We start from the raw sequence: 22,913 nt of genomic DNA, 5'->3' as shown, positions 1-22,913 counted from the left end.
ATGATCTCCGTCTGGTAGGACATGGTGGTACGGGGGGGGAGGGGAGGTTAAAGCAGAGACCCCTAACCCCCGCCCCCCAGCTAGGTATCGGTGGGGCAGGGAGCTGAGGGTCGGGAGTGAAGGGCACCAGCAGGGCTGGGGGGGAAAGGGGCCTGTGGGTCAGGAGTGAGGGTCACTGGCAGGGTTGGAGGGCAGGGGGCCGCGGCTTGGGCATGAGGGGCATCGGCACTCCCCACCACCACCTGAGTCCCAGGGCGAGGCCCCACGAGGGTCAATATTTGAGTGGGTGGCTCCGCTCCCCGCCCTGGCTGGACTTTGCCCAGGGAACGTGCCGGGGTGGGGGGCTGCTGGTCGGGAGTGAGGAGCACTTGCAGGACTGAGGGGCAGCAGTTCGGGAGTGAGGGGCACTGGGGCTGCACCCTCAAAGGAAGCCCATCATCCAGGATGCCTGGGGTCTCTGGGAGGGCAGTAGTCTGGGGGTGAGAGCAGGGGGCTGGGAGCCCCGGCACCTGTGTTCCTTGCCCATTCGGGGAGGGGTGGTGTCGCAGTCAGGGCTGGCCTCCCTGGGCGCCACCTCGGCCTCCTGGGTTCTCTCCAGCTCTGGGAGAGGCTTGGGCGCCTAGGGGTTTCCACCTGCCTGTTGTCTGTCTAACTCTATCCGTCTGTCCATCCATTCAGCTGTCTATTCATCTGTCTGCCTGCCCACCCCTCTTCCTTCCCGTGCCCCATAATGCCAGGATCCCCCCTGCTGAGATGCCTGGTTCTCTGGGAGAAGTGCAGGCCTGGGGAGGCGATTGGAGCCGTGCAAGGCCTGGGTCCAGGGGGCTGCAGGTCAGGAGTTGGGGGGGGGGCAGGTTGGGGGGGGCAGGGGGCTGTGGGTTGGGAGTGAGGGACTGGGGGCGTGCGTGTGTGGGGGAGCGTGGGGGGGGCCTGGGTTCCCATGCTCCCTGCGGGGAGGAGGCCAGGATGCCCTGGTTCTCTCCCAGCTCCAGGTAGACCAGCACTGGGGGCGGCTGGCTCTGGGGTGGGGGGCTGTGGGGCACGGCTCTGGGGTCTCCAGCAGAGGGCAGCAGGGCCCCACTCGCCCTCTAATTGCACACTTAGTTAAGTCTGTAATGGATTTCAGGCCATTAAAGAACAACAGGCCCCTGGCAGCGCTTCCTACCCCTCTTTCAGGAATAGGACTTGGGCACCGGGGCTCCCTGCCCCCGCTCCCCAGACTCCCCTCCTTTCCCTCCCAGAGCTGGAGAGAGAACCCAGGAGTCGGAGCCCCCAGCCCTGCTCTCACCCCCCAGGCGCCACACCTCCCAGCCCTGGAGAGAGCCCAGCACCCTCCTCCACTTGGGTGTCTGGGCCTTTAAGATGGTGGCCACACCTCTTTGTGGCTCCGCCCAGGTGGGGACCTAGATGAGATGGGGGTCCAGCTTGTCAGTGGGTCCCTGGTGGCCCTGGGGCTGAGAGGTGCTTCTGTCATTTGGGGGTGGACCCCAAATTTCCCATCAGGGTCCCTGATTGGTTCTGGATTTAGCCCCTCCCCTGCAGCCCCTGCCCACTTCCTGTGTTCAGTACCCCTAGGACCTAGTGAGACCCACGTCTGGGTTCCCCCAGCTCTGGAGGGGCGTGGGGTAGGGTGCCAGCCGCACGGGTAAGGAAGCCAGGCTGGGGGCCACGCAGTATGTCCGGCGTGGCTGCGACCTGTGGCCTCAGGCTTCCTAGGCTAGCTCTTAGGGAGCACAATTGGTCAGTGAATCAATTAACGAGCTGCTGGGATGCAAAGGAGCCCCTTGGGGAAACCCCAGCCCTCAGAATCTGAGCTAGCTCAGGCTGTCCACGCCTCATTAGGACTGGCTGCCTTAGGGCAGCAGGGCTGGCTTGGGCTGGGCCCCATGCCTCCTTAGGTCTGGCTTTGTTAAGGGCCCCAAGGGCCCCAGGCCTCTTAAAGGTTGGCTTCGGTGCCAGTGGGTATCCAGCTGGGCTGTTAGCCCCTCCTTTAGGCTGCCTCTGCCTTGATCAAGAGGCCTCCAGTCCCAGCTCAGGGAGGTCTGAGCCTCTTAATTAAGTAATGAATACCAGGTGTTCCTGGATTTCTACTCTGCTTGGGACCTGCCCTGGCAGGAGAGGGGATCAGATCTGCTGGCAGGGGGGGCTTGGACCCTCGGATTGTCTCCAGCCCTGGGAGGGGAGAGGAGGGGAGTGGGGTCTCAGGGGGTGAGAGCAGGGTGGGGCTGGGAGCCCATGGGGGAGCTCTGGGAGGGCCATGGGGTTTGGGCTGGGGCAGGGAGGCCTGCCAGAAACGACGCACCGGGGCCAGGAGAGCTGGCGCCAGGTGCGGCAGGAATTGATCCCGGGGGATTAGGTTTGGTGAGAGCTGCGTGCCCCACCCAGCCCCAGAGTATAAAACCCCCTGGGCGCCGGTGCCCACGTACAGCACCATGCACATCCTACTCATCCTCGGCCTCCTGGCTACGCTGCTGGCTCCAGGTATTGCTGGTCCTTCCGGCCCCTGTATCCCCCATAGCTCCGGGGGTCTGAACTTGGCAGGCGGTCTGGCCTCCTGGGGTATCCAGCCATGTTATTTGGGAGGCGAGGGGGGCTGGACTGGATGGGGAAAGGCTGATGTGGGCAGGAGGGGTGTGGGGTGGGCTTTGGGGACCCAGTAACTCCCAGGACCTCCCAGTTTCCCCCTCCCTCATGTCCTGCTCCCACCAGTCCCTTGTTTCTCCAGCTCACTCAGAGCTGGAGAAAAAACCCAGGAGTCTGGGATCCCAGCTCCCTACTGCTGCAGCCCACCAGACCCCACATCCTCCACACTGAACCCCACTCCTGTCCCAGAAAACCCAGGCATCCCTCTAAGCCCCCCCTGCTCAAAGCCCCCAGACCCTCTCCTTTCCCAGACAACCTAGGCATCTGGCTCCCAACCCTGCATGCTCCAACCCGGCAGACCCTTGTCATAACCGGGAGCCTCAGAGAGAAGCCAGGCATCCGGGCTGGAGAGCGGACAGTCTACCCCTCTTGTGCTGAGCTCACGGCAGAGGGCTGGGGTGGGGGGGTCTGGTGGGTTACAGCAGGGGGGCAGGAGGGGAGGGCTCAGAGCCCGGATGCCTGGGTTCCCTGTGCATGTGGCGAGGGAGGACAAAAAGAGATGATGGGTGAACTCCAGCACCAGGCAGACACCCTGCCCCCCAGATGTGACCCATCTCTCCTCCCAACTTGAACCCCACCCCCCAGAGGACTCCCTGATGGAGCAGAAGCACCAGAATAGAAGCAGGGAGCCATGGGGCACAAGGAGGGAAGCACGGGAGGGGCTTTTCTAGCAGCCTATCTCCTGCCTCCCCAGGCTCCGGCCTGAGCTGTGAGGAGTGTTTCAGCCTGGGGGGACCCTGCTCCGGCCCGGTGCTGCCCTGTGGTCCGGGGGAGGACGCCTGCATGAGCGGCATGGGGCACTACACCCTGGGTGAGTGCTGGAGGGGGAGGGCTGTGGGGGTGGTTGGGGGATCCCCGAGAGCTTCCATGGACTCTGCTCCTCCCTCCCCTTTAGAGGGAAGGACGCTGCTCATAGCCTTCAGGTCCTGCCTGGAGCCGGGCAGCTGCAGGACGACGCATTTCAGTCTCACCTTCCGGCCCGGCGTCACCGTAAGAGCGAATGTCACTTGCTGCCATGAGGACGGCTGCAACATGGGGGTCGTGGAGTGTGAGTATCGAGGGCAGCCCTGTAGGTGGAACCCAGGCATCCGGGCTCCCAGGTTCCCCTCCTGGCTCTCATCCCCAGCTCCCGCTCACCTCATCTGGTGTCTGGGATCCCAGCCCCCCCACCCTGCTCTAACCACACCCCTCCTACCCCCACTCCCCTTCCAGAGTGGAGGGAGGACCCAGGTGTCTGGGCTCCTAATCCCCCTTGCTCCAGTCCTCCAGCCCCCACTCCCATCTTAGACTTTGGGAGAACCTAGGTGTCTGGGCTGCCGGCCTCCCTACTCTACCCCCCAGACCCCGCTCCCCTCTCAGACCTGGGAAGAACCCAGGCGTCCAGGCTCCCTGCCCCGCTCACCTCTTATGCCCATGTGTCCCTAGTGCCATCCGTGAGCTCTGTCCCCAATGGCCGGTTGTGCCCATCATGCTATGTGGAAGGAGCTGGCCAATGCAAACGCATGGAGCCGCTACCCTGCACTGGGGCCGAGGACCACTGCGTCGAGTTCACCGGGACATTGTCAGCTGGTAATGCCTGTGTCAACCCCCACTGCCCTCTCAGAGCTGGAACGAACCCAGGCGTCCGGGCTCCCAACACCCTGAAGGAATTCCTCCTTCTCTTCTAGGTAACATGTCCCTGACCAAGGCGGCTGCGGGCTGTGGCACCCCTGGTGCCTGCCAGAAGCGCGTTGGAGTCACCAAATACGCCAGAGGCATCTTTGACACCCTCACCCGGGCTGTGTGCTACCCGGCACCCCACGGAGAGCTGTGAACCACACTTGGCCTGCCTCCAGCTTGGGGGCACCCCCTCTGGCTGCCACCTGCTGCTGTTTCTCTTGAGAGGGGACTTTTGAGGGGCAAGGGTCTTCTCTGCAGGACAGCAGTTGAATAAAAGCCTGGAGGACCCTTAACAATGTCACCTGGTGGTGTTCGAACCATAGAAACATTGGGTACAAGGGGTCACATCCCTGCAACAGGCCCTGTCTGAACTAGCCCCGCCAAGGCTGGAGATTTCCCTTCCTACCTCAGAGCAAGAGATGGTTCCAGAGACGTCTGCCCTGGGGCCCTTGGTCTGGGCTCTGGCCAACCCAGACATCATCAGTGATGGGAAACAGGCATTTCGGCTCCACGACCAGCCTGGATCTCTCCACCACCAGGTTAGACAGAGTTGCCCATCCTACTAACGAGGCAATAACCCCCCAGTTCTCAACCTCATTAGGGCCTTCTTGGAAAATGCCAGCTCTTCCTTTTCACTTGTTTCTTGAGGTATCTTCTCACCTACAGCGTGTGCTTTATTGTTGATTTTTTTAAAGGAAAATTTGAAAATGTTAGTGGGCAGAAAATGCAGAAAATATGGTAAGAGCCGTTTCTGGCAGGGGAAAGAAAAGTTACGTCTGCAGCCATTTGCGTACCCCCCTGACACCAGTCAGTGACCGGGGGGGGTCCCCCAGCGGCTGATCCCGCTGGCTGGGCGGGAGCAGGGTCCCCCGCATCTGATCTCACTCACCATAAAAGCAGCAGTGCCACTTCCGGAGCTCTTGCAGCCATTTCCAGAAGCGGTGTGGTCGCTTCTACTGGTGGCCCTGCTTCCTGGCCGGCGCTCGCAGTGGGGCACTGGTGCTCCCGCCTGCCCCCCTGCCCGCCGGCTAAACAGGGAGTGCGTCAGGTATACCACCTGGCAGTGTGTGGTATGCGAATAATTACGGCAGCTACTGTCTCCTCTACAGCTGTGTCTTTGTCTCCTTTTTTCCCCTGTAAAAAACCCTGCATGTAGCCTGTGAGTGGGGAAGTTTGTTCCCACGGGAATGCCTGCTTAGAATAGATTTCCCAGGCTTCGCGGCAGAGGTCTCAGTGACGATAGAGAGTTGGACTTGAACCCTGGGCCGGGCAGAGAGGCTGCACTTAGCAGGCAGCCGGAGCTAAGCCAAGTGCATAAGTGGAAAATCCAGCTTCAAGGTGGGGGAAGGCACACGGGACACCTGGGCTGCGTCCCAGCTCTGTGAGGGGTGGAGGCTGGACGCCCGGGTTCTCTTCAGTTCTGGGAGGGGAGTGGCTAGAAAAGGGAGTCTGGGAGCCTGGACACTATCCCTGGGCAGGCCCCACAATCCCTGGGGCAGGAAGGAGATGGCCAGTGGGGGCACTAAAGGGGCAAGATCTGGGGGGTTGGTCCTGAGACTGAAGAAAAAGGGAGGGAGGGAGATGGGAGATTCATCCACTTGGATTCAAGTTAGAACTGGGAGCCGAGGGCCTGGGCCCCGGGAGGATCTAGTCTCAGAAGCTATTTCTAATGGGCCGGCAGGGAGCTGAGCCCTCGCTAGCTGGGCCCACTAAGGTAAGAGTGACACGGGAGGTCCCTGGGGCCCAAGTGGTGTGTCAGAGAAGAAAGGCAGCGTCTCCAAGATATCAATGGGAAAGTGCAGAGCTCAGTAGCTTGGCAAGCTACCAGCTCTCGGGGAGGAACGCTGTCTAGTGAGTTGAAGGGGCAGGGATTAGGGAACCAGGGCACCTGGGTGTTATTTCCAGTTTGGGGAAGCAAGTGGGGTCTGTGGGGTGAGAGCAGGAGGCCAGGACTCCCGAGGCCAGGCTCCTGAATTACTCATGCCACAGAAGCCAAGTCCTGGCTCCATGCCCCAGAGGTGCGGCTGACACGAGCTCTGCTCTCCGGTTGTTGGAGAGCAGGGAAACATTTTGCTCTCAGACCCCCAGAAAACCCAGGCAACACAACCCAAGGGGTTCTGCTGCATTCCACCTGGCGCCCACCACCCAGGGCCATCACGGAAGGACATGGCCTCAGGGACCTGGCAAAAGTCAGCAGAAGAGGAGGCGCAGAGGCGGGGAGATACAAGACGGTGGAGACACCAAGCTGGGGGGACCTGTAGCAGGGGAATTGTGGGCTAAGCTTGGAGGAGTACATGGCAGCGGGCAAGGACAGCCATCTTGACTGATGTACCAAGGAATGAGCTCATAGCGCCTGCCTCCAATGGCTCCTGGGAGCTCTGACATCAGCCACAGCAAAATCAATTAGAAATGTGATTCTACCTGTCACAACCCAATGATTTTTAGTGCCTCGGCACATTGGAATTTTCCCGCCACATGGAGCTTTCTTTGCAGGTGGATTTCTCAGCTGCAGAGAAAAAACCCCGGGGCAAAGATTTCCCGCCACATGTATGCAAATTAGTGTCCCACTATTGGTCAATTCTAAATTATTCCTACCTGGCGGCTAGCGATTGGTTTGCTAGCCGTATAAAAGGTTAGAGCAGTTTCCGCCCAAGTTGGAGGACTCCACAACCACCTCGTGGGGAACTCTAAGCACGCTGTGGAGCCTAGCAAACTCCGCGTGTGTCTTGGAGGAGGACTTAGGGACCTGATCAGTCTCTAACCACTCCCCGTCATCGTGGAAATATTGACGTACCCCCGTGTTAAGCGCTCGTGGAGTCGTACACCGACGACTCATCTCGGTTCGGTTCGAAGAGAGATCTCATCCCTGTGTGTTTGTGTGCAACTGTAATTCAAGCAAGTTTTCTTCCTGCACTGCGACCATCGGAAGTGTAAGTAAAGCTTTCTTTATACAACCAATACGCTTCCGTGCCTAACTCTATTCCATCATGGAAAATACCCACCTGACGGTCCGGGCTACTGGCCATAGCCTTAGACCACCCTCGGCCGCCACACTACCCACAACACTCATCCTCCACCTAACCTATAAATCCCAGCCAATTTGCTTGGCTAAGACCAGCAGTTATGGGTGTCCTGCTTGCCCTCGGCCTCCTCCCTTCTCTCCTGGCTGCAGGTAATGTTCATCCCACCCCAATATGATGCTTCTTCCCCTCCAAGATCATCCAGCTCTGGACTGTCACCAGGCCTTCAAATGGGCCAGGAGCTTCAGAATTCATTGCTCTTGGCTTTGCAAAGTCCTGGGGGGTGGACTGAGGCTCTTAAGGGGGGAAGGAACACAATGATTGTGCTGATGGAGGAAGGGGGTGTCCAGGACAGGAATGGAGTTTGGTCCAGAGGGACCCAAAAGTGGTGGAGACCTGAGGCTGACTCCACGCAGGGCTCAATTCATGGGCTAAGCTATGGCTACCCCTGGGGGAGAAATCTCCAAGGAGTTATTTGCAGGGAGATAAGATGATAGATGACCCCAGCTCTGGGCAGAGAGTCCTCTAGGGAGCTCAGCTGTGGTTTTCCATGAGAGTTTGTGTGAGTTGTTGGTTCTCTTTGGTTCTGGGAGTGGGTGGTTGGTGGCGGGGTTCATTGAAGGGTGGATGTTCAGATCTTCATCAAGTTCAAGTAAGGGCCATGTCAATTAAACTCTTGGGCCCCTTTTGGAGAGGCCAGAAGCAACTGGCATCTGCCCAGACCCTAGTGGCTGAATCCAACAGCCCGTTCCCAGACTGGGGAGAACAGTTTCCATCTTCTTCAACTGGAATATGGGGGCTGCTGGGTCCACAAGAAAGCAACCACAACCATGCTATTGCATGGATGGAGGTCATGTGCTCCCAACTCTGGCTGCTTCTAGCTTGGGGGTTGATGTGATTGGTGCCTTCCACCTTCTGCTGCCATCTGTCTTCCTGGTGATGTCAGCCCCTGGAGTTGGGGGAAGGCGTTGAGTTGCCCATGACCTTCAACTCTCTCCCGTCAGCCAGGAGACCCCTGCCCACCTGCAGCCGCATGGGTGATGCCTGTGTGAATGCTGTTGGCCTACGAGCACTCCTCCCCCTCTTTTCTCTGTGGAGCTGGGAAGGTCCAGGATGTTCTGATTCAGAGGCTGTCCGACTATTCCCATGCTCAGTAGTTCCTGATGCCCCTTTCCTCCAAGAATGGATCCAATCCTTTTGGGATCTGAGCCAAACTCTCAGCTTCCACCACATCTGGTGGCCACAAGCTCCCCTGTTCATCCCATGCTGGATGGAAAAGGACTTCCCGGTGCTCATTTTAAACTGATGGACCTGCTCCTTTCATGTCATGACCCCTCATTCTTACCTGGTGAGAGATGGACCATAATAAATCCCTGTTGACTCTCTCATCACCGCTTAGTGTTTCCTCAGCCCTGCTCACGTCCACCAATCAAGCTCTCCTTTGTTCTTCAGTCTTACCGGCTGTTCACTGCTCCTGGTCACAAAGCTCCTGTTTCGCAGCCAGGCAGACTGGTTGTAGCTCATTGTGATGAACTTCTATTTGTTTCTGCTTCCATTTTAAATGGTGTCCCGACCTGCCACCCCACATTGGGAAAAGGGCCCAAGTACCATAATTTCTTGCCTATAACACACCAGCTGCCATCTTGACCTGGCTCCAAATGGATGAGCATCTGTTAATTAACTGTAACAGGAACTTGCTCTGTCATCCTAGGGAGGAGGTGGGGACTGGCAGCTCTCTACCAAGTGCAGCTTGGGTGCAGGGCTCAGGTGGCTGTCCCTGGCACAGGCTGTTACACCTCAGTTTGGATGAGCAGCTAATATCTTTTCTTACCTACAGTGCACGTTTCTCTCTCCAAAGAAAAACCCAGCTGTTAGAAATCACAGTGCAAGTTATGTGCAGGAAATATGGTAGGAGCCATTTCTGCCCTTTTCTTGGTAAAACCAAAAGCAAAATATGCTGAGATCCACAGAGAGCAGGCGATCCACAGAGAGCAGGCCCGGCCCCCTTGCTGCCGTTTTAATGTGAGGAAAATACAAGTAATACGAGTTACTTTAATACGAGGAAAAATGGGGGAGGCGGGTTTCATCATTCTGTCTTTCAAGAATAAGGGGGGTGCTGTATTCTAGGGCATGTTATATGTGAGAAATTATGGTACTTCATTGTCCATGTCTCCCCTAAAGGTTGCTCGTGCAGCTGTGTGTTCCCTTTTCCCTTTGCACACCCCGATGCTAGTTGAGTCTTGCTGCTAAGTACAACAGTTTGTTTCCTTCAGAACCTGCAGCTATAACAAGGTGCTCTCGTGGCTAATCTCAAGGTGGAGAACCCAGGCATCTGGCCCAATTCTCCCTCCCAGCAGCATGAGCTGCCTGCCAAAATGTGTCACCCTGTTTGCCTTCAACCTGCAGTGTAGATGTTCCCTTGCTGCTCTGAGACAGGACCCACGGTGAGGTAAGGAGATTCCATGCCCAATGGCTCTGGGCAGGGGAGGAGTGACGGCGTTAATCCAGGGCAAAGCCAAGGGTTTGGCAGCTGGAAAACTCACAGAGCGTTCCTTACCCCAGGGAGAAATGGGTGGTCCTCGAAGGACTGCTGGCAGCATTGGCACCATTGCAAAATTAGGGCAAAGAGCAGAGAAATCACTGGAAAGGCAGGAGGATTGTGGGACCCCAGAGGCCTGGGTTTTGCCCTGGTTGAGAGAGGGGTGGGATAAGACCCAGGGGAGTGGAACTCGGGACACCTGGGTTCTCTCTCTGTTCTGGGACAGGGCTGCAGTCTGGTGGGTGCAACTGGAGGACCTCGGAGCCCAGACACCTGGGTTCTTCAAGTCTGTGCAGGGGGTGGGGTCTGGTGGGTTTGAGTGGGAGGGGCTGGGAGCCCAGATGCCTGGTTACTTTCCCACAGTGGGAGAGAGATGAGCCCATCTAGATCAGAAGCGAGGTATCCTATCCCCCCCCAGGGAGGAGAGTGGGGTCTTGGCTTAGAGCAGGGGTGGCTAGAGGTCTAATTACCTGAGGTCTCTCCCAGCCCTGGGATGCTTCTCATGTCCCCAGAGTACTTTGCCATTAGCCGAAGCTAATCAAACAAAGCACACAGATCCCTTCCTTACAGCACCCGGATTCTAGCTTCACTTCTCCCTCCCTGCCTGGGAGGAAGTCTCATCCTCCTCAGACTGATCTGTGCAGTTGAAATCCAGCAGTCATGTAAGTCTTTCTTGTTTTCCATCTCCTCTCTGGTCTCCTGGCTTCAGGTGGTGTTCCCCGCATCCCATCAGTGAAGCCTTCTCTCCCCACAGCTCGGCAGGGTCTGGGCCTCGTTGCTGGGCATCCAGGGACTCTTTGCTTTGTTTTGGAGAATCCTGGAGGATTAAATGGGGCTCTCTGGGGGCAGGGGAAGAGGAAGATGCTGGATCTGTTGACGCTCGAATAGGGAAGGGGGTCTCTGGGGCAGGAGAGGAGTTTGGCCAGGCAGGACACAGGCACTATCCTGGAAAACCCCAAAGATGGTGGAGACACAAGGTCAATGCCATGAGGCGCCTGATTTGTGAGCTCACATAACACCACCCTAAGACTTCGGTGTGGAAGTCTTGGAACAATATAGAAGCAGCTGAATGGCTCCAATTCTAACAGCTTTGCCCAGTTCAGCCACATTTGTTTCACTCCAGTGCAACCACAAGCACTGTTAGAACATACCCACTGCTGTGCCTGGTCTCCCCTTCCCTTTCTGAACCAGCTCCAGATGTCCATGTGTCCAGGCCCTAGGGTGCTCTGTGGTTACTGTCTCTACTTAACAGTTGGGTGATTGGAGGGTGTGGGGTGCTTGGGGTGAGTGGTGGTTGGCTGAGTGGGGTAAGTGCTGACAGGCGTTTGATTGGGGTGTTTTGTTGGATGGATGTTGAGCATGGGTGTTGTCATGTGGTTGGCTGGGATATTTGGTTGGTTGGGTGTTGCGTTGTGGAGGGTGTGGAATACTGGGTGGTTGGTTGGTATATTTGATGGCTGGTTGGCTGGGTGGGGTGCTAGTGGGTGATGGTGGGTGGGGTGCTGGGGGCTTTGGCTGGTAGGATGGTTGAATGTGGGTGTTGTCAGGCTGTTGGTTTGGAAATGTGGTCACTGGATGCGTGGGCAGTGTTGGTAGGTAGTTGGGTGGGGTTCTGGGTGTTGGTTGGTGTATTTGATAAATGGTTGGCTGGGTCAGTGGAGTGCTAGTGGGTGATTGTGTAGGTGGGGTGTTGGGGGCTTTGGTTGGTAAGGTGGTTGAATGTGGGTGTTGTCACTTCATTGTTTGGGGTATTTGTTCATTGCCTGAGTGGAGGGGTGTTGGTGGTTAGTTGGGTAGGATGTTGAATGGTTGGTTGGTGTCTTTGGCTGGGTGAAGGCCATGTGCCCTGTCCTGGTTTCTCCTGCTTGGTGAGGCTGGACCAGACTCCCCCACCATGCCCCAGGTTTGTGGGTGCCTCTCTGCAGCTGCAGCCTGCTCCTGCTTCTCTTGGCAGTTGTTTCTGGGATGGCAACAATTGCACCTTTGAATAAAAGCATGAAGAAATAATCTTAGTTTTGCCCTGCTGCTGTTCCATGTGACTGACCCTGCTCCCTTCCCAGGGGTAGTCAAGAACCCAGGTGTCTGGGATCCAGCCACTCTGTGCTCTACTACTTCCCCAGACCCCACTCCCCTCCCATAGCTAGGACAGAACCCAGGTGTCCGGGCTCCCAGCCTCCCTTTTCTAACCCTGCAGATCCCCATTCTCTTCTTGAGTTTCTTGACCCAAGGACAGTCCCCTTTCTGCATCTTTCCCTCTTCCCTTTCAGGTGACTTGTCTTTGAGCAAGGCCAGAACTAGATGCATTCACCCTGGCACTGGTGATAAACCAGTTGGGCTCACAAAATGTGCCAAGGGCATCTTTGATGTCTTGTCCATTGCCATGTGCTACCCGGGGCCCTGCTCTATGCCAACCCATAAGGAGCTGTGAGCCTGAACTGGGCCCCTGTTCTACCTCCCTCCTCCCCAAAGTGTGGGTAGCAATGGTTTTCCATGAATGTTAGGGGAAAAGGGCTGGGTCCAAATGTAGGGCTTGTTTGGGGAGAAGGGGATGAACACACAACCTTTAGCTATTAATTAAGTGCTCAAAATAACCACCCTTGACCTTCAATATGCTGATGACTCCACCATCCTTGCGCACACTGAGGAAAACCTCCAGACCACACTGGACCTCTTCAAAGAAGTCTACCAAACTTTGGGCCTCTCAACATCAAGAGGACCAATCTACCCCAGGCCATGAGTCTGACCCCTGTCCCACAATTACCATCAAGGGAAAGACCTTGGAGGTAGTTGAGCACTTCCCCTATGCCAGTAGCCACCTCTCTCAGAGAGTGAATGTTGATTAGGAGATCCAGTGTGCAAGTGCTTCCTTCAAGAAATGGCTTCAGCCTGTTTTTATTCATGTTGGACTAGATGACCTATGGAGGTCCCTTCCAATTTGACTTAGAATCATAGACAATGAGGGCTGAAAGGGACCTCAGGAGGTCACATCTAGTCCAACCCCCTGCTCAAAGCAGGACCAGCCCCAACTAGATCATCCCAGTCAGGACTTTGTTGAACCGGGCCTTAGAAATGTCCAAGGATGGAGATTCCACCACTTCTCTAGGTAACTTTCCAGTGCTTCACCACTCTCCTAGTGAGAAAGTTTTTCCTAATATCCAACCAAAATGTCCCTTGCTGCAACTTGAAACCATTGCTCCTTGCTATGATCTTCAAAAAGACCTCAAGATCCAGGTCTACAAGGCAGTCACTATCCCCACTCTCCTCTACAGATGTGAAATGTGGGTGACCTACTGTGGTCATTTCAAGAGCCTCTACCGCCTACCTAAAGACCAGTGGTTCTCAACTGGGATACCAAGAAATCCTTTTAAGGGAGCCATGCCCAGTTCAATGAGCAAGTGTCTACACACAATTCCACAAGATCAACCCCGAAATTTCCAATAGGAATCCAGTGTCCAAACCCTGCTGCCTTGTCATGGCTCTGTTGAGTTCTTTGTATCAGAAGACTCTCTCTAGGATTGTTCCAGAGTCAAGAAGCAAATGAAAGCCGAGAGTTGGCATTTTCCAACAGAGAACTTTGAGCTAAATGAGGGCAGGCGCGCATCTAACAAAGGGTAGGTTGAGTTTAACGAGGTAGGGGAGCCTTGAGTCCAGCAAGGTTGAGAACCACTAGAGCCTTCTGCTCAGTGGTGAGGTAATCTAGCATTTCCCTTCATCTGCTTGAGTTTGGGTGAGAGAGGAAGAGGCAAAGGTAAAGAGCAGGTGGGAGAATGTCAGAGGTCTGTCATGATACCCCTCTATAAATCTATGGTGCATCCACACCTTGAATACTGTGTCCAGTTCCAGTCTCTGCAACTCCAGAAGGAGATGGAAGAACTTGAGAAGATCCAGAGAAGGGCAACAGGGATGATGAGTGTTATGGAGAGGCTTCCACAGGAGAAGAGATTAAAGAGGCCAGGCCTGTTCTTGAAGGAAAGGGGCATCACTAGCTATGGAGGGGTGCATGAGGGGTGCACAGCCTCCGAATAAAAACATCACAGACCTTCAATGCTGGAGGCTGCAAGTGGGAGAGGAATGGTGGGAAAAACCCTGGTTGGACCCAGGTCACTCTGCCTTCCAGCCTCCGCTGTGTGAAACACAAGACTGAGCAAGACAGACCTATGGTCTGACCCAGTGAACAGCAGTTCTTATGTTCTTGTGAAGTGAGATGAGTTCAGAGGAAGGTGCGTCTGCTCAAGCTTTCTCTACTCATTGTGTACCAGCTTGATCTGGTTTAGGACACAGCTCACATGGATGCACACTGACAATTAAAATAGATGTTTTGGCTTGATGGAGAGCCAGGGACACTGAGTATCCATGTAGACAGAGTTCACATTAATCTTCATGATGCAATACCCCTTGGCACCTTTCTAGCTCTCCTAGACTAGCTTCATGAGCTGCTGATGTTGAGTCAGGTGCATGTAAAAGTCAGGGTTGATCAAGCTGTGGGATACAGTGGGGGCCAGGAGTCCTAGGTTTCATCTGCTGGGAAAGCCCAGTCTTGTATCCTCTGACCCAAGGGTCAATGCAGACATGTGAGCTCTGTCCCTGAGGTCAAGGACCAAGGGGCAGAAGATCTAGCCAAGTGTTTGGGCAGAAGACTCTGGCTCCCTCTACTCAAGAATGTGCACAGCCTTGGGAAGCTGGTGAGACCCAACCATGGACCATGGGAGAGAATGAGGATCTAGCAGATCGTGTCACCGAAGAGTTGGACTGGACGTCCAATGGAGACATCAATGTGAGAGAAGGGGAAATGTCAGTCAAACATGGAAAGTTGAGGACCAGGTGGGCTGAACACCAGCTGAGGGCAGAAGGGTGGGAGAGATAAGCCAATAGCACCTGCTACCCATATCGTCAGGGTGCTCTACCATTGGCTCCAAGTAATCGATCCATGGACCCTTCACAGGACACCCAGATCCATTGACACTGCTCCGTGCCTATAAATCTCCTCCACCCTCAGACCCATCTGTGCCCCTGAGACCCAGCAGCCACAAGCGTCTTGCTTGTCCTTGGCCTCCTGTCTGCTCTCCTGGTTACATGTAAATTTCCTCCCCATCCCATCTGTGATGCTTTCTCTGCCCAGATTGGCCAGCTCTGGGCCAAGCCATCAGGCATTTAGAGTGGGATGGGATTTCACAATGCTTTTTTTTTTTGTCCATTTGGCAAAATTCCTGGGGTGTTGCACAAAGATTTGTGGGGAGAAAGCTTGGATGGGGGAAAGGTTCTCTAGAGTAGGAAGGAAGCTTGGCCAAGGAGAAACAGACGCCATCCTGGAGACCCCCAGTGTGTGAGAGAGTTGGGTAACCAAGGAGCTGGCATCCATGATAACAATTGGCTGGAATATGATGGAAGTGTCAGAAGGAGGGCTCCATATGGGCAGAATTCCAGCCAATGTAGCAAGATGAGCTGCTAGCACTTGCCTAGCACACCCTCATGGATTGCACCAGGAACATGGATAACCTTCCAGGGACACTCAGATCCCATCAGCACCATTCCCTGCCCTTAAATATCCACTCCTCCCCAGACAGATCTGTACCCTGAAAACCTGCAGCCATGGGTATCCTGCTCCTCTTCAGTCTCCTGTCTGCTCTCCTAGCTCCAGGTGAGTTTCAGCTCCATCCTTTCCATGATGCTTTCTCTCCCCCTAGATTGGCCGTCTCTGGGCTAGGTTTCTGGGTATTTGAAGCAGAGGGAAACTTTGTAATTCCTCTCTATTTGGTTTGCAAAACCTGGAGGGTTGATTGAGACTCTTTGTGGGGGGTTGGATGGAGGAATGGGTCTCTGGGGAAGCAGGGAGTTTGAGTGAGAGGGAAACAGAAGCTCTCCTGGAGAATCCCCAGAGATGGTGGAGATCCAGGGTCAACTCTATATGGTGCCCCGATTCATGAGCTGAAATTACCCTGAACTGGGGAGTCTCCTAGGAGTCAGTTGCAGGGAGATGAAACTATGGGTTTGCTTGGTTGTTTTGTCTTTGTGGTTGACTCGGTGGCTGGTTGGGGTAGACAGTCTGTTGGTGTTCAGTGCTTGGTGGTTGGCTGGGGTTGATGGCTGGTGGTTGGCTGTTGATGTTCAGTGCTTGGTGGTTGGTTGGGGTTGATGGTCAGTGGTTAGCTATTGGTGTTTGGTTGGGGTAGATGGCCAGTAGCTAGCTATCAGTGTTGGGTGCTTGGTGGTTGGTTGTGGTAGATAGTCGGTTAGCTGTTGTTGTTTGGTGCTCAGAGGTTGGCTGGGGTAGACAGTCAGTGGTTGGCTATTGGTGTTCAGTGCTTGGTGGCTCATTAGGGTAGACAGTCAGTGGTTGGATCTTCTGGAGCCTAAGAATGACTCTCAGTAGCTGCATTTCAGGCCCAAACCAGGCTCTTGGGTGCTTACGGAGATGATATATTCAATCAGTATCTACCCAGATGCCCAGCTGCTGAATCTGTGAGCTCTTTTGACTTGAACAGGAAAGAAAAGTTTTCTGGTCTGCTCTGGGCATCAGGGGAAGCCCAGAAGAGCTGCCCCTGTGGCCAGTTGCTGTATTGATACACAACTCTTCCATGTGCAGGGAACTCCCTCCAGTGTTACGACTGCCTGTCCTTTCTGGGGCCCTGAAACGGCTCCCTGACCACCTGTGGCCCCTCAGATGACACATACATGAATGTCATAACCAGCTACATTACGTGAGTGACTCTGGAGCCCTCTTCCTCTCCTGGACTTCCAAGGCTTTGCTCCCAGGTGGGACAAGAAGGGGGTGGCCAGCAAGGGGCACTGCAGGGGAGTGAAGGAGGATGGGGACCTGAGGGGGACCCTGAGGCTGGAGATAGAGGCTGTGTAGGAGATGTTGGAAGCATCAGGTTGGATCCAAGTTGGGGGCTGGTGCCAGGGGCTGAGCTGGACTGTTTCCTCCACAGTTGGAAAATCTGGGACCTTACAGGCCAAGTCTTGCCTGGAGGAGACAAGTCTCCGGATAAGACCCTTCGTTGCAACTTTCCAGCCAGACAGCAGCCTCCGCATTAACTTTTCACCTACTGCAATGAGGATGGATGCAGCCACGGGGTACCCGAAGGTACATTTCATAGAGTCATGGAGAAGTGGGGTGGAAGGGATGTTCAGAGGTCATAGAGTCATAGTCATTGTCATGGAGTCATGGAGAAATTGGGCTGGAAGGGACCTCCAGAGGTCTTAGAGTCATAGCCATAGAGCAGGGGCAGGCAATTATTTTGGGCAGAGGGCTGCTTACTGAGTTTTGGCAAGCCATCAAGGGCCGCACAACAGGCAGCCCAGGGCAGATAAATATGAATTTTCTAAATTTTTTAGGGGCTCTGCGGGCCAGATAGAATGGCCTGGCGGGCTGCATTCGGCCCCTGGGCCACATTTTGCCCACCCCTGCCATAGTCATGGTCATGGAGTCATGGAGAAGTTGGGCTGGAAGGGACCTTCAGAAGTCCCATCTAATCCAGTCTCCTGCCTGAGGCAGGATCAGCCCTGTTCAAACCAGCCCAGACAAATCCATCATCTAAGCTCTACCCAAGACGACCATCAACCCTGACATGACACAAGACATCACACCCCAACCTGCCACAGGAAAGCAGGGGGCTCATGTCCTGCTTCTATAGAAGGTTGATAATATATGCTCAAAAGATGCCAGATAAAGGCCATGCCCCCCGCTAGAAAAGAAGGCAAAGCCTCCCCAGTCCATATTGATATGACCTGGGGAAATATTCCTTCTTGACCCAAAATGCAGCATCAGTCTGGCCTGGAGTGGAGGGGCAAGGCCCTCTAGCCAGGACCCTCTGGGGTTGGTCCCAGCAGGAGCATTGGCACAGCCCAGTCCCCATCCCCAGCCTGGGCTACAGCCAGCACCAATGCCTCTGGAGGAGGCTTAAGAACCCCTTGACACATGGAGCAGGAAGAGGGGAGACAACCAGCAAAGCCCAGAAGCCTCAGACATCCCCCTAGTAGGACATAGACATTGCCATGCCCCGATCATCCCCCACAAGTGGCTCTCCAACCTCTCCTTGAACCTCTCCCATGACAAAGAGTCCATAACTCCCCTGAGCAATCACTCCACTGCCTCCTGGCTCTGACAGTGGAGTATTTTATCCTAATCTCTAATCTAAACCTGTAACATCAAGGCACTGGTCCACATCCTGCTCTCTGCAGTATGAGAGACAGCTTTCTTCTTTATAGCAGAGTATCAGCAGGTGGCTCTCAGGTCCCCTCCTGAGTGCCTTTTTCACCAGCTGAATATGCCCAGCTCCTTTCCCCTCTCCTCAGGACTTTCTTTCCAAGGCATCTGAGCTCTCCCTGCTCCCCCGGTGCTTCCATAGGGCAAGGGAAGTTGAAGTTGGATATTAAGAAGATCTTTCTCATGAGAAGGGAAGTAAAACACTGGAACAGGCTCCCCAGAGAGGTGGTGGGGTCTCCATCCTTGGAGGTTTTGAAGACCCAACTAGACAAAGCCTTGACTGGGATGATCTAGTTGGGGCTGGACCTGCTTGGAGCAGGGGGTTAGTCTAGATGTGACCTCCTGAGGTCCCTTCAAACCTCATTTTGTATGATTCTTGGCCGCATCCCCCCGTCCACCAGCCCAACAGACCTCACTGCTCTTCCAGGGCTGGGAGAGAACCCAGGAGTCCAGGGTCTTACCCCCTCCTCCTGTAACCTACCAGATACCACCACCCCCCACCCCACCCCAGCTGAGCTGTCCTCCTTTATCCTTCTGTCTCCAGTGCCAACCTCGAAGTCAGAGCCCAATGGCCGGATGTGTCCATCATGCGTAGAGTTGGGAGGGAAGAAGTGTAAGAGCACCAAAATGATACCCTGTACCGGCGATGAAGATCAGTGTATCGAGTTCACTGGGATTCTAGTAGCTGGTAATGCCTGCCCCAACCCATGCCCATCCCAGGCCTGGGGGTGAACCCTGGTGTACTGGATCCCAGCACCGCTCTGGTCTGATCCACCAGATCCAACCTCCTTGCCAACATGCCAAGCCCGGGGTTCAGCGGGGAGGGAAGAAGCCCAGACATCTCCAAGCCCTCAAGGCTCTTTCTCTCCTCCTCTCCAGGTAACGTTACGCTCCTCAAGTCTGCGTTTGGCTGTGGCTCTCCCGGGATCTGTGATAAGAGATTTGGGGTGACCAAGTACACCAGAAACACCTTTGATATCCTCACCAATGTTGCCTGCTACCCAGCTCCCCATCACGTCTGACTGGGGACCCTGCCACTCTCCTGAGCCTGGAAGCCCCTTCCCGCCAGCCATAAGTGGCTACGGTTTCTCTCACGGCATGTTTCACAGCGGTGTTTCATGGCACCACATTGGCTGAATAAAAGCATGGAGCAATCTTCCCCGTGTCCTGTCCCCCTACATACCATGCAGACTGCGTGTGCCCATTTTCGACATACCCCCTGTTGCACAAATGGCTAGTTTCATGCCCCTGGAGGCTTGTCCAATCCACCTCTAGGAGAGAGTCACACACACAGACTGGGTCCAATTTCAGATTTACTGTTTGCAAACAAGTTCGACAAGGGAGCTTAATGCTCAAATCCGTGTTGACCCCAAACAGAGTCTGGGGTTCCTTTTTATAGCTAACATAAACAAAAGATTTTAACGTGTCACGTAATTATTGGCAGCCCAAGTATTATGTCTTGCAACATATGTCTAGCAGTTACATGTTCTATGACGGTTTACATACATGTCTCATTTACATCTTAAATCTCCTCCCTGGGGCCGTCTTTAAGCCCATCTCGGTCATTCTTCGGTCAGGGTCTGAGTTCTTTACATCAGCATCTTTCCCTGTCCCTCTTCTCTTATCTCTCGTAAGGAGTTATTTATTGCATCTGTTCTTGGCTATGTCTGCAGAAGTCTAGTGCTACTCGTAAATCTATCATTGGCCTATATGACTTAGCAGAAGCAATTGTGTAGTGAAGCCAAACAGTTCTCAGCTGTGAAGCCTTTGTGTAGTGAGATGAGACATTTTTACCACACAGCTGCTATACAAACGTTATTGTAAAATCATAATGACTAGATTATAACATATTTTTACCACACCCCCCATGCTATCCCGGTTTCAGCTTGTTATCTACATATCCTTGTTAGCATGTGCATCCAGGGGGCTGGGAGCTACTTGCACTTCCTTTAGCCCTCTCAGTTTAGTGACCATATTTTAATAGACCTCCTCTGGCTGTGTGTTCCCAAACCCCTGATCTCTGCACAAGTCAGTCTCAAAGGTGCAAACCAACCCTGGCTTTGGCCTGGCTCGTTATTGGGCCAATTCCTGCACCAGAGATCTCACAGCCATGGGTGCCCTGCTAGCCCTCGGCTATTTGTCTGCTCTTCTGCCTCCTGGTGTCACCCCCATCCCACTGGTGCTACCCAGGTTTCCTAGTTTAAAAAAAAAAAAAGAAACCAGATTTAAAAAAATCCCAAATTTTCTGATTTAAAACAGTTAACCCTAAATCCATACACACACGGAAGGGGGTGGTGTGAGGGCCCGGAGCATCGTCTGCCCCCGCTGCTGCCCGAGATTTCTTACACAAGTGTGTGTGTGTGTGTGTGTGTGTAAAATATTACTTTTTTAAATCAGAAAATTTGGGATTTTTTTTATCAGAGAAAACCAGGATCCCTGGCTATGCCATGCTCAGATTGGTACCAATTTTGGGGGGGTGGGAGGGTGCTTCTTCTGTAGTGGGATGGTTTGGACAGGGCTGATCCAGCCTCAGATATGGTGCTGGACTAGATGTGACCTCCAGAGGTCCCTCCCAGTCCCACTGCTCTAGGAGTCTCTGGAGGAGGCATCCTATCCTTTGTTAGAAGTCAATTCTGTGCCTGAGTGAATGTTTTTTAAGCTAGGGTTCAAAAAAAGAAAGACATAAAACCAATCTTCAGGGCCATGAAATGGGAGCCACGTTCCTGGGAACATCTTGCGGATAGTCCAATTGGTGAAGGGAGGTTTGGCTTGATGGTGGAAGACAGAGCAGGCCCTAGGGTGGTGCAGGGCCTGGGGGAAATAAGCCTGTGCAGGGCCCCCTTACCACTGCGCGGAGCCGTGGTACCCCCGCAAAGTAGGGAGGGAGTCTCCATGCTTCTTCCACAGTGCAGGGCTGAACTGCCAGCTCCAGGTGGGGCACGCAGGAGGGGCCATGGCCACAGCCGCTCTGCCCAGCTCTGCGCCACGCCCCCCCCACAAAGCGCAGGGCCCAGGGCAGTCGCCCCAATTCGCTGTCCCCTAGGGACAGCTCTGGTGGAAGCTCAAGACCATTTGAAAAATGGGAGCGAGGGGGTGTTAATGCCTGTGCAATGAAGAGATTGGCAGGAATCAGGTAGATTGTAATGACCCATAAGGTCAAGTGCTGCCTCCACGGTGTGTCCACACTTTGAATAACTGCACCCATTTCTGGTCCCCAGACCACCTGAAGGAGATAGAAGAACTGGAGAAGGTCCAGAGAAGGGCAGCAAGGATGAGTGGTGGGGTGTGGGAGAGACTAATGAGGCTGGGTCTTATGTTCTCATGATTTCATTTGTCATGGGGAGGGAAGGGACCCGGGAGTCCTGCCCCACCTTGTTCCCCCTCCCAGCCAATCCCCCATGGCAATGCAAAGCTGTCAGCGAAGGGCTCACAGCGAGCCAAGCCCTCATTGGTTGGAGAAGGGACACCAGCGGCTGCATGTGGTGGGGAGGTCCCCTGCGGTCAAGTGGTGTGTTGAGGTGGGGGGCATCTCCAAGGACGCATGGGAAAGCACAGAGCTCAGCAACTGGAAAATGCCCAGGACAGGTGATTAGGAGCCCAGACACGTGGGTTCTTTTCCCAGCTCTGGGATGGATCTGAGATCTCGTCGGTCAGACCATGGAGGAACCTGGACGCCTGGGGTCTCCAGCTCTGGGGGAGGAGTGGGGCCTGGGGGCTTAGAGCAAGGGACTGGGAGCCCAGACGCCAGGGCTCCCTCCCAGCCCTGCGAAGGGGAGTGAGGTCTGGTGGGTTAAAACAGGGATCCTGGATGCCTGGGCTCTCCAGCTCTGGGACCCGGGTCACCTGGGTTCTCTAGCTCTAGGAGGGGCATGGTAGCTGGACAGGTTGGAGCAAAGGGTGCTGGGAGCCTGGACACCCTCCCTCCCCGCTCTTTTGCCCTTAGAAATGAGGCAGATTCGTGATGACAAAGATTCCTCCAGGTTTTTATTGGGCCTCACAGAAACCATCCCCGTCTCCCAAAAACACTCCCTAGCCCCAGAGCAGCAACAGCGAGTGGCAGCCACGGGAGGGTGCCCCCATGCCCAGGGGCAGGCCCGGCCCTGGGCTCAGAGCTCATCACGGGGCGCTGGGTAGCACACGGCTTGGGTGAGGGTGTCGAAGACTCCCCGGGCATATTTGGTGACCCCGACTCTCTTGCGGCAAGCACCAGGGGCTGCGCACCCTGCCGAAGACTTGGTCAGGGAGGCATTGCCTGGAGGGGAAGAGAGAAGGAGGGTTGGGAACCCGGACGCCTGTGTTCCCTCTGAGGCTCTGAGATATGGGGTGCAGCAGGAAGGGCAGGGAGTCGGACACCTGGGTTCTTTATCTAGGTCTATAAGGAGAAAGGGGTTTGGTGGGTTACAGCGGGGGGCTGGGAACCGGGACACCCGGGTTCTATCCCCACCTCTGGGAGGGGAGAGGGATCTGGGAGGTGAGAGGGAGAGCGAGTGAGGAGCGGGACACCTGGGTTCCCTCCCACTTCTAACAGATGAGTAGGGTGATGGGGGTGCCGGGATGCCTGGGTTCTCTCCAGCATGGAGGCGATGGAGACATCCAGTAAAACTCCCACCCGGGATAGGAGATTGGGTGTCTTGGTGCTTGGAGGCCGGACCCTTAGGTTCTCTCTATGGGAGAAGGAAGGCCTACCATATTTCCTAGCATACCACCCCAGCCCCCCCACCCCATGACAAGACCTCGGTTTGGAAGGCAGAATCGGGGGGGAGTTCTGGCCAATGGTGGAGCATAGTCAGGCCACCTGGGAACACAGACCATCCAGGAAGTGGAGGTATCCCAGGAGACAGCACAC

The 22,913-nt window shown here is 55.0% G+C and overlaps 2 protein-coding genes and 1 long non-coding RNA gene across 3 annotated transcripts in view; 2 read left to right on the top strand and 1 right to left on the bottom strand.

Moving 5' to 3' along the window:
* The first annotated feature begins 889 nt into the window (after window positions 1-889).
* Window positions 890-5,416, top strand: LOC102373173 (phospholipase A2 inhibitor and Ly6/PLAUR domain-containing protein-like). The gene is made up of 5 exons (XM_006034494.3): window positions 890-2,481; window positions 3,338-3,454; window positions 3,539-3,691; window positions 4,069-4,212; window positions 4,311-5,416. The coding sequence occupies exons 1-5, from the start codon at window positions 2,433-2,435 to the stop codon at window positions 4,454-4,456; spliced, it is 609 nt and encodes a 202-aa protein (XP_006034556.1). The 5' UTR covers window positions 890-2,432; the 3' UTR covers window positions 4,457-5,416.
* Window positions 5,417-16,796: 11,380 nt separating this feature from the next.
* Window positions 16,797-19,205, top strand: LOC112552055. The gene is made up of 3 exons (XR_003096396.1): window positions 16,797-16,945; window positions 18,612-18,755; window positions 18,947-19,205. It is a non-coding gene; the product is annotated as an uncharacterized LOC112552055 (long non-coding RNA).
* A 2,843-nt stretch (window positions 19,206-22,048) lies between these two features.
* The window catches only part of LOC102372921 (phospholipase A2 inhibitor and Ly6/PLAUR domain-containing protein), a 3,650-nt gene continuing 2,785 nt past the window's right edge, over window positions 22,049-22,913 (bottom strand). Inside the window, exon 5 of the mRNA XM_014525080.2 lies at window positions 22,049-22,319. Coding sequence (XP_014380566.1) covers window positions 22,174-22,319 — 146 coding nt within the window. The 3' untranslated portion in view covers window positions 22,049-22,173. The remainder of the gene's footprint in view (window positions 22,320-22,913) is intronic.

The sequence above is a fragment of the Alligator sinensis genome, unplaced genomic scaffold, assembly GCF_000455745.1.
Source record: "Alligator sinensis unplaced genomic scaffold, ASM45574v1 scaffold850_1, whole genome shotgun sequence".
Taxonomy (NCBI): domain Eukaryota; kingdom Metazoa; phylum Chordata; order Crocodylia; family Alligatoridae; genus Alligator; species Alligator sinensis.
This window is presented reverse-complemented; position numbering and strand designations above follow the sequence as displayed.

Coding starts and splice junctions, on each gene's coding strand:
- LOC102373173 (XM_006034494.3), top strand. CDS start 2,433: ATGCACATCCTACTCATCCTCGGCCTCCTGGCTACGCTGCTGGCTCCA. Junction 3,455..3,538: donor CATGGGGCACTACACCCTGG/GTGAGTGCTGGA, acceptor CCTCCCCTTTAG/AGGGAAGGACGCTGCTCATA. Junction 3,692..4,068: donor CAACATGGGGGTCGTGGAGT/GTGAGTATCGAG, acceptor ATGTGTCCCTAG/TGCCATCCGTGAGCTCTGTC.